The sequence below is a fragment of the Brassica oleracea genome, chromosome C4, assembly GCF_000695525.1.
Source record: "Brassica oleracea var. oleracea cultivar TO1000 chromosome C4, BOL, whole genome shotgun sequence".
NCBI classification, from domain to species: Eukaryota; Viridiplantae; Streptophyta; class Magnoliopsida; order Brassicales; family Brassicaceae; genus Brassica; species Brassica oleracea.
The window spans coordinates 27,995,527-28,006,718 of record NC_027751.1 but is presented as its reverse complement, the minus strand read 5'-3'; the positions used below and the strand labels follow the sequence as shown (position 1 = coordinate 28,006,718).

Below are 11,192 nucleotides of genomic sequence, written 5' to 3'. Positions count from 1 at the left end.
TTCTCTACAACCACTGTAAAGTGGTTGATTTACCGCGTTTAACATTTCATAAAACTTTTTTGCATCTATATTGGGTTATTCGTCTTCATCATGAGCTACAAATGCATCAGCTACCATATCATGAACCCTATCATAATCTACCATCTCCTCCTGATGGTAACTATGTTCATTATGCAAATGATGATCAACCGGTTCTTCCTGAAAATTGCTATTACTACTACTAGCTTCAGTCGGATCATAATTATAACCTTCTCCATGTTGAAACCAGATATAGTAATTTGGCGTGAAACCTCTATTTATTAAATGCTTCCAAACATTTTCACGGTTTGCAAATTTCGAATTGTTGCATTTCCGACAAGGACATAACATCTTACCACTTTCTTGGGCGAGCGGTGTTGAATCTGTTGATGCATAAATGTCTCCAGCCCCGGAAGGTATTCTTTCGTCACTCTCCCGTTAGCATCTCTATGCATATACATCCACTTCCGCAACTCGAAAATATTCCTGGAGCCAGCCATTTTTTTTTCTTTTACGTTTTTTTTGTTGATGTGTTTAAAATGATGTTCAAACATCCCTATTTATAGAAAATTTTCGAATCTGGTAGTTGTAATGTTTCTACGAATTTACGACGAAAATTAGTTAGCTGGCCGAAAAAAACGTGTGACAAACAAAGTTGGTGGATTCAAAATTTCGTCGCTAAGTAGACGTAAATTATTCTCTCGTAAAGACCACGCTAAGTTTACGTGAAATGTACGAGGATATACGATTTCCTCGTAAAAGCCACGTCACTTTACATCGACTTTACGACGAAACTGTTTCGTCGTTACTTTTCGAGGAAATTACGCTGATTTTATTTTTCCGCGTAATTTTCTCGTAAAGTCGACGTAAATTAACGAGAAAAAATATTCCTCGTTAATTTTCCTCGTTAAACTTTTGTTTTCTTGTAGTGATAAAATTATATTGTATGTAATTTTTACAATATTTTATTTATTCAATTTATTCTTTTATTCCTTTTAGTTGAAAAAATATATAAAATTTTATTTCTGTGATAATATATTATTATTTTATAATATTCTTGAATTTTTATTTATTTTTAATTTTAATTTTATTTATTTAGATCGAGTCGGATATCCGGTTTAAAATATATAATGTTTCGGATATGTGGACATCAAATTTCTTGGTAGCCACAAATCAAATTAGATAGAATAATTGATTATTCAGACAAAACATATAGGATCACAATACCTCCAAAAACCTGAATATTTGATTTGCGCCCACCCCTAATATAAGCAAAAGCAAAATCTAAGCTACAAAGTTTCAAGTAGACCACATAACAAATCGGTTTATTGGTAAATGAATTCTCATAAACTTTAAAAATTTTGAGATTTCATTGTTATTGGTTCTTGAATTTCAAAAATCTTAATAAAATTCATTGTTATTGGTTTAAAAAATGTAAAAATACATTCAAATCCCTTGTCATTCAAAAAGTTTAGTTATTACTGATTCTCTAATTTTAACTAAATCTAGTGTTATTGAAAGATAAATTCTATTTATTTTTACTCATAAGATTCAATTTTCAAAATATCATATGTATCCATGTGATAAAAAAAAAGACAACAAAATAGTTATACTTACCAAATATCTATTACACTTTAAATCCAAATTATATGTCCAAAACTATAATTCTTTACATTTTATATACTTTTACATATTTGAATATATAATTATTTTTATATTTATTTTATCATTTTGAATATGTAATTATATTTATAAATATTAAAACATTTAAAATATATATTTTTTAAAAAATAGTTTCAAAAAGCATTTAAAAAAAAATACAAATTTGACATAAAATTGAAAAAATATTAAATTTTTTTTATAAAAGTTCGAATTTTAAAAAATATAATTCGAAATGAAAAATAAACTTTTTTTATTATTTTTCTTTTTATTATTTTATTATTTATATATCTATTAAACAATGGGTAAAATAGTCTTTTGCATTTTAATGAAACCTATTTTGATCATTTTCTTCTTTGAGTGCTCTTTTTATGACAAAAACTTAAAAGAAACTATTTTAGAGAATTACCAAATTTTGTATAAATCACTATTTTATTTTTTAATTTGAAAAATAAAATAAATAATCATGCTATATGGTTTAAAAAAATAAAATATATATGTACTTTACAAAAATAATGATAGAAAAGATGTAATACAAATTTATGAAAATCTATACCAGTGTAAGAAGTTATGATCAAATTTTATTAGTTATTGTATATAATTTTTCACAATCCACATAACTAGAGTCTATCAAATCTTAAAATTCACAAACTCTATACAAATTCATCTCCCAATAACCCTCTTAGACGGTCTGATTTAACTTGTCTTTAATTCTTAAACACGTCATTAGATTGGAGAGAATAAAATCTTTTGTCATAATTTTTTGCCAAACTGATTTATGTTTGATCTTAAAATTTCAAAATGGAGAATAGTATAACCCCGCAACTTGATTCCGTCTTTGATTAATCAGATACAAAACTATCAATACAATACTAAAAGGGCAATATAAGTCATAGGGAGAGTGTCCACGTCAGCCAATTAAATCGTCCAATGGAAAGTTGTGTTTTTGCCATGTCACGCGGGGATTGAGATGTTTTCTTTACTCGATCCGTGAGTTGTAAAATTTGGCCCAAAAGCCCAGTTCAAAAGAAACCCTACAAGGCTTCGATGGTCGGCGGGGTGACGCCTGAGATTCTCTACGCTGAGACTCCACTTACGCTTCATTACAATTGTTTCGTGTTCATTCATATTCTCCCCGTTTCAAAGCCACATTCTATGTTACTTTACCCTGCTCAAGGCGGTAATTTTAGAATTATAAATAGGTAGAATGGAAACTTCATATGTTCTTCTTCGTGATCTTAAGGCTGGCCGATGTCTTCGACAGTGGAGGTCTGATTGCTGAGATTCTGGGCGGCTCGAAATGTCAAGCGTTCTCCTCTTGATGCTCAGGTGTTTTTGATCTTAAATCTCAAAATCATAGTATTTTATCCATTCCGGTGACAAGTTATTACTTTTTATTAATCTGATAATCAAACTTTTTATTAATCTCATAATCAAACTTTTTATTCCGTTCTTTATTTAATATCTTTGAATTTTTATCCTGCTCTGTTTTTATTTTTTGCAGGAAGAATATTCGTCTCAACCATAAGGTAGATAAAAAATCCATATTCTCTTTTCTCTCAAGTCTCAAACGTCATGTTTCAAATTTGTTATACCTTTCATACCAATTAGTGGTTTGGTTTTCAAGTTTATGCATAAAATTTCTGTCCTTCACTGATTTAACTGAGAATTTATATGCTAATTGAATATGTTAATTAGCTTTTGAACTTCATGTTTCAGCTTTATGGTAACACCTTTAATTTGCTTAAACACTTTGTCTCACTGATCAACCCGAGATTTAGCTTTGAGTTGTGTGCATATATTGGTTTGAAGATGGTTTCTTCTAATGATGAAAGTTGACTTTGGAGGCGTTGAACATGTGAGTCAGTCTCCACGTCAATCTAACCGTAGCAATGAATATACGTGAACCTCAAATGCCCTTGCTCTTTTTATAAAATAAGTTACTTTTCTCATGTCTAAATTTCTATTAAGCTTTGTATTCTTATGGGTTTGGAAGGCTGCAATCACGCATTCGATGAATGATGCAGGTAGTCTTATGAGTGTGCAGTTTCCTTCGACGTGCAAAGATTATGGGGAAGAAAGTCATGGATGGTCTTATCTTTGCAAGCCTTCTAGATGCAACACTCAGGCGGCGGACCGAGGTTAGCTCTAAAGCTTGGGATTCATTGCTTTTCTTTTTTTTCTTCAAAAGGGATTCATTGCTCAAACGCAATTTCTATAGTCTTAAGTTGAGTGTTTTGTGTTTATAACCAGCTCCAGTTATGGGGGTCATTGTGAAAGTGCATTGTTTTAGTGTTGTTTTCTGCTGTCTACATACCTTACTTACATCTTACATAATCTTTGTTTCAAGGACAATGATGCACGTGGTGAAGATCTTGAGGCTGTTGGCGGCAGTCTCTACCTTCAAGATTGCTCTTTTTTTGGCTGCAGTTACTCTGCATGCTCATACATGGTTGGTGAGTAAACGACCCTGCTGATTTGTCATTTTTTTGCTACTTTTTGTTCTCAACCAGCTAATATTTTTTAGATGTAACCATGTTTTGGTTTGCACCAGATACTGGTATGCTTTGTAGTGTCTACTAATGGTTGGAATCATGATAATGCAGTTTCCTACCTGTTCTCAAGAAGCTATTGTCTTGCAGCATGTACTTCACCACTCTCTTTCTTTCTTATGATAATGATGATTTTTTTACTAATCTGTTTTAGTTGTATTGCAGGTTATTGCAGAGTATTCAATCTTTCCATATTTGAATCATGTAAATACACTTTCTTGAATTAAAAAACCAAATTCTTAATCAAAATTATCCTTGAATTATAATTTAAATGCAGTTCATGATTAGTTGTGTTTCTTATTCTAATTCTTACGTGATTTTTGCAAGAGCGTCAACTCTGCTTTCATATTATATGAGCAACATTATCAAAATATTATATATGTCATTGCTGGCACTTGTATTCTCAGTTTGTTCCCTCTGGTTTTATTTTCTGATTTTTTTTCACATGATTTTCAGAGAATCAAATTTGGTTTGGGACCAGACGGGAAGCTAAGATTTCCTTCTCATCAACAAGACACACATGTTTTCCGCTCTTAGACAGTACGTATCCACAGGAAACCCTCTTTGGGGACTTCGTCCTCCGCACAACGCCCCTACCTACGACCAACAGCCTCATTCCACTTCTTTCTTCTCATACAAAGATCCTGGGAATCTCAGTATGGCGATTTTTTTCTTGAGTTGGCATTCGTCTATTCTCACCTCCTATGCAAGCCAATTCCTCTCTGTTGCTTCCTCCACATTTAGCGGTGGGGTGTCTCTATTTGGGAAGTTGCCTCTCTTATACCCATGACCCAGGCTAAGATCATACCCTTATGAGTTAACAGCTGGGTTATACAGTTCTAATGGTCATGACATGTCGACTATACGAGGCAACCGTAGAGATCTTTGCAAATCAATAAAATTTCTCATTTTAGAAAACCTTCATTAACAAGTTAGGGTTTAGGATTGATTTAAATAGGATAATATATTTAAAGATTAGTGAATCATGAATATATTCAATTAGGGTTTAGAATATATTTCAATACTAAAAAATAAGATAAGTGAATAACTTAATCACAATTAATTTTTAATTAATTCTTTATTCAATATTTTCACCATTATTTATATTTATGTATTTATTAATATTAAAGATTCATCTCAAATATTTTAATTATTTTAAAATTAACATACAATATTTTAATATTTATTAAAGTATTACAAAATTCAACTAACATAAAGAAACAAATTAAATATTAAAAGTGTTAAAATTCTTAAAAATCATATATGTCAATATAAAATAGAAATAAGCTTTGATATATTTTAGTTACAAAATTATAAGATGAACATTATAAATTTATAAGCTGTTTAGAGCCTTTGATTACATCAGTAAATCACATTACAAAGACTTTTTAAAATTGTTACCTCAAGTCTATTAATAATTTAATATATCGTTCGATTTGTCCATCGTTTATTTATAGTGTTATATGAAATAAATATGTATAAAGATCAAAAGGTTAAAGCATCACCAGTCAATGCATTGGAACTTTTGTACAATTTTTTAAAAAAAATTCTAATTTACTTCTCACTTTTCTACCGTCTAAAGGTTAACAATATTCCTAGGTTGTAATCTTTTTACATATTACCAATGACTAATATATCCGCATGTGTGTAATGAAAACTATTCAAAGTACTTTTATGTAGTAACTAACTAAAAATGGAATCGTTCGTATTGAAATCTACTACAGATTTCACATTTTCATAATAAATAATTTCACAAATAATAAATGCCAAACAGTTTTAATATTAAAAATAAATGTTGGCTTCAAAACTTAAATAATTACTAAAGTATTTTCATTGGTCATCAATATTTACAGATTTCAATATTCAAAATTATTACACATTTATAAAATTATATATTTATATGAAGCAAAGGTTATTTACCTGTACTTCAAATAATAATTTAAAAAATCAATCAGATGATCTATAAGAAAATATATAATATACATTAGATAATAGAAGACATTTATATTTTTTTAAATGTAGAGTATTTTAAATTTTAAGAAAGATTAAAATATGATTACTAAAATATAAATAGAAACATCTAATATGTTTAAGATAATATATATATAATGATATTTCAAAGAAAAAAATATAATCTTTCAAAAAAAAAATGATATAATATAAACATAAAAAAAACTGTAAAAAAACTCTAAGGTTTAAGTTATATTTAATATTAAAATTATATATATTTTATAAACCAACAAACCGCGCGTAGCGCGGTAAAATATCTAGTATATCTAATAGTTACATTTTGCTATTTTGGTGATAGATTTTGCCTAATTAATTAAACTCAAATTTTCATAAGATTAATCCATTAATGTTGTATAATTTTCTTTTGCATTTGATTAACTTATGTTACCATGAAAATTCTAAATTTTGTTTTTCCTTTGCCAAAATTGTAACTCATGTTAATGTCGCAAGAAAATATCAACCAAAATGCTAAAATGAATCTAAGCCACATATTGCAACTATTTTTAACGTAATTATAGCCATATTCATCGGTTAATTAGTTAACTTTGACTATCGTTTTAGAAAATTCCTGATTTAACTAAATAAAACACAAGTTCCATACATATAAATCCCCCATCAACACCATCCATTTTCCTCAGACCTGCAAGAACTTCAAAACACATAAAAAACTTAATAAAAAGAAGTAAAAATCCTTTCAGGTCTCAACAATGGAGATGAAGAAGATCGCTTGCGGTGTGCTTTTCGCTGCTGCCTCTATGACCGCCGTCATGGCTATTGAGGAAGCCGGAGCTCCTGCACCAGGACCCGCTTCCGCCGCCTCGGTTGCCCTCCCGGCTCTTGGCTCTTTGGTTGGGGCTTCCCTTGTGTCCCTCTTCAGCTACTACATGCACTAAGCTATATCTTCATTATGTAATAATACCATCTGCGTGATCCTTTTCATTTCTTACTTATTTCCATTTCACTTGTCAACTAATAAAACTGAGAAAGTAATTCAAGAATAAACTTTCTCTTCTTCGTTTTTTGTGTTCCTTTTTCAATTTTTGATATGTGGATGGTATCACGGGTTTTGAATCTGGTTTCCTTCCTGATAGGATTAAATTTGGCACATGCTGAAGCCTATATCGAAAATAAAACCCCAACAAATATGTCATATTAGCATTTTATGCGAAACATCTAATTTTCGTTTAGCATTTGATATTTACCAAGGACAAAGATGTAGTGCATATGTAGGTGGTAAATAGAAAAATACTTAAATTTACTGAAAAGTTAGTGATGGATAAATTAATTTTGGAACATCAACCAATGGCTAAGTACTAACATTTTATACGTCAGAAACTCTTACATTTACTAAACTGCTACCACGGGCCACACTTCCTTCACATCCTACACTTTAAAGCGCATGTTTAGGCTGGCCAACGCTTCGCAAACCCGTTTCGTGCGTGGAAGGCAAAGTTTGTTTACTAAGCTAGTATTAACTTTATCACCTGGGAATGTAATGATCTTCTAAGATTTATCTTCGATTTTTACAACGGTTATTCTAAAACTATAAGTAAAACCAAAAAGGGAAAAAAATATTTATAAGTATGAACACAGAATCTTTTTTTTTTTTTTGAAACACCCAAGGATTGGTTTAGGCAAGTTTTCCTTCAAAAAGAAAAGAACACAGTATGATGGTTATGCGGGAGGAAAACGGTTTATTCATGCTTGAACTAGGGGTTGATGAGAAAATACATACCCAAATTTTTACTGCATGCCAAAACATGCCTTAACTAATCAAAAATTTGAAATTCACGCCTGAACTAGGGGTCGATAAAAAAATACATACTCCAACTCCTATTGCATGCCAAAACATACCTTAACTAATTAAAAAATTGAAATTTATGTCTAGTCTTTAGAAGTCAACGCTAATCCCAATTTTGACTTAAACTCTGTTAATTAATTGTTAACGACGATGACTAGGATACTTACTTGGCTAATGAGTCAGATTAATAATAATTGGGCCTAATCGAAAACCAAATTGAAATGAATCAAATCTGATAATAGTTGGGCCGAAGCCATAAAACAATGGACCATTATCAATACGATGTCGTATGTTCTGTGTTTTTATCTTCTCTTCTTTCTTTCTTCTTCTACGACAAAGTGAAAGATCTCGACAAGGCAGAGTGAAGAGACAAAATACAAAGCAAACGACGTCGTAGAGATAATGGTCCATTGTTTTAAGGTTCCGGTCCAACTATTATCAGATGTGACCCATTCCAATTTGATTTTCGATTAGACCCTAACTCATTAGCCAACTAAGTATCCTAGTTAGTCGTTAACAATTAATTAATAGAGTTTAAGTCAAAATTGGGATTAGCGTTGACTTCTAAAGATTGAGCATAAATTTCAAAAAAATTATTAGTTAAGGTATGTTTTAGCATGCAATAGGAGTTGAGTTATGTATTTTTTAAATGATCCCTAGTTCGGGCATGAATTTCAAAATTTTGATTAATCAAAGTATGTTTTGGCATGCAGTAGAAGTTGGGGTATGTATTTTCTCAGTGACCCCTAGTTCAGGTATGAATAAGCCGTTTTCCCATGCTTCATTGAGTAAGTTTTCCTGCAAAGAGAAGAAACAGCCAAAGATTGCACTACAAGAAAACATCAAGGATTCTGATGCAAACAAGGCCTACCTAAAAGAGATTTTGCGTCAAATATCAAGAGTATATTTAGTTGACTTGATGAGAAGGTCCTACCAAACCACAGCCGACCAAAGTTGACTTGGGTTGTTCTTGTCTCTCTCTCTTTCTTGCGTCTCCATTCCTTAGCAAGACGATCTTCAACCTCATATTCTGTGTTTAGAGTTAGAGATGTTGTGTTTGTTTAAGAGGAAGAAGAAAAAGAAAGAAGATGAGATTCATTTCCAGAAGAATGGGAGCTTGTTGTTGGAGGAACTCATTGCATCTTCCGGAGGTATCTACAACCCCATCCCTACATTTTCTTCTCACCAAATCCTTCAAGCCACAAACAACTTAGACTGGAACTCTATAATCTCTGAAGACAGATTCGTATGGTACAGAGGAATGATCCAAAACCGAGCCGTGCTGATCAAGAAATACCAAGACTGTTCCCTTTTCGACGCTGACAACTTCTACCGTGACATCACTGTCTCATCTTTGATGAGTAGCCATAAGAACGTTCTCAAGATCTTGGGATGCTGTCTAGAGTTTCAACATCCCGTTCTCGTGTGTGAATACCCGGAGAATGGAGCTTTAAACTGCATAAAACGTGCAAGGGATGGAGCCACAAGACCGTTTCCTTGGAACGCAAGCTGGAGGATCGCTAAGGAGATTGCAGAAGTTGTGACCTATCTTCATACCGAGTTCCCAAGAACTATAATCCATAGGGATTGAAAGCTTGCAAATATCTTGTTGGATGAGAATTTGACTGCTAAGCTCTCTTCTTTCAGTCTCAGTGTACTGATTCCAGAAGGAGAATCAAGCGTAAACGACATGGTTTGCAGGACATCAATGTAACGGCCCGGTTTCTGGCCCAAAAAGTTTCATAAAGGAATGGGCTTCTCTACGGCCCGTTTGACAAAAACCTAGGGTTCCTTTCTTCCTTCCTATAAAAAGAGCTGCAGCCCCTTCTTTTGTCTCATCACAAATCTGAAGCGAAGCTCTGCAGAGAATTCCCGGAGGCCGAAAACCCTAGCCGTCGACCTCTCTCCCTCCTGCGTCGTCTCTCTCTTCTTCTCTCTCTTCCCCTCGCCGGCGCCGTATGGTGGTGGTGGGGTAGCAGCCGTGTGGTGGTGGTGACCAGATCTCTACCTTCTCTTATTCTTGTTTCCAGATCCAGATCTAGGTTAAGGTGGAGTGTCTTGAACCCATCTTGTTCCCGTGTACTGTATACTCCTTTATGTTGGAGTTAGGTTTGATTAGACCATGTTTGAGAGTTAGGATGATAGAACATGGTTATTACTAGGTTGATAGATGAATAGATCATGATGCATAAGAACCCTCATACTGTTAAATGGGACTTAATGAACTGTCTTGTGTTGTTGTGGTGATGATTGATTGGTAATTGATACTTGTATGTTTGGATGTGTAGTCCCTTGAGTGGTTTGTGATTAAAGCTAGGATGCTAGAAAGAAGTGAATGCTAAGATGATAGATGACTACTGATTGTTATTGATATTGTAAGTGAAACTTGAGTGTGATGTGTATTGTGTGTGACACCGATAACGGTGGCGTCTAGTGATTGAGTCCAAGAACAAGTCTAAATGAAAAAGGAAAGTAAATGAGAATGAGAAGGGATAAGTGAAAATGATAAGGATGTGAAAGGATAAGTAAAGGTATGAAAGAATGATGTTACGGTTAAGCATGGGTGGGGAAGCATATAGAGTCTAAGGAAAGTATGTGTGGCAGTAGTTCTCGCTAGGTATCCATAGGAGAGGTGGCGAATCCACAAGAATATGGAAGCACCCATAGGAGATGTGGCCAATCCACAAGAATATGGGGTAGAAGCCTAGTAGGAGCTACCCACTGATGATAAGAACGTGTGCCAACCGCGAGAGGCGGGATATAAAAACGTGCATCATGGTCGGGTAACGGGGAGTTAAAGGTGTCATAGGATCGAGTCGGTCTAGTATGAGGAGACGGTTCAGTCTAGGGTTTAACGTGTGTGGCAATGAGTGGGATCATTGTATTGATTGATCGCTAGGTTGCTAGAAATGTATGGAGTTGAATGTTTGGAAATAATGATGATGATATGAAATGATGAAAATACATTACCTGATTGTAGTGGCTAGTCAGTCCTAGTTCCCGCATAGAGTAGTATAGAGTGTCATGCGGGCAGGCTGGTCTAGAGCCACTTCACTGAGTAACTTGTTGCTCACTCCTCCATTTCCATTTCCCTGTGCGCAGGACTGTAAGTAGAAGTATATGGATGTGGGTGTGACGGTATTTCAAAGAAG

At 33.2% G+C, this 11,192-nt stretch overlaps 2 protein-coding genes across 2 annotated transcripts in view; both read left to right on the top strand.

Moving 5' to 3' along the window:
* Positions 1-6,864: 6,864 nt before the first annotated feature.
* Positions 6,865-7,267, top strand: LOC106341113 (arabinogalactan peptide 23). The gene has a single exon (XM_013779934.1). It carries the CDS (start codon positions 6,947-6,949, stop codon positions 7,130-7,132), a length of 186 nt encoding a protein of 61 aa, XP_013635388.1. The 5' UTR covers positions 6,865-6,946; the 3' UTR covers positions 7,133-7,267.
* A 1,795-nt stretch (positions 7,268-9,062) lies between these two features.
* The window catches only part of LOC106338565 (non-functional pseudokinase ZED1), an 8,488-nt gene continuing 6,358 nt past the window's right edge, over positions 9,063-11,192 (top strand). Inside the window, 1 exon segment of the mRNA XM_013777514.1 lies at positions 9,063-9,750. Within this exon segment, the coding sequence (XP_013632968.1) occupies positions 9,089-9,750 (662 nt within the window). The 5' untranslated portion in view covers positions 9,063-9,088.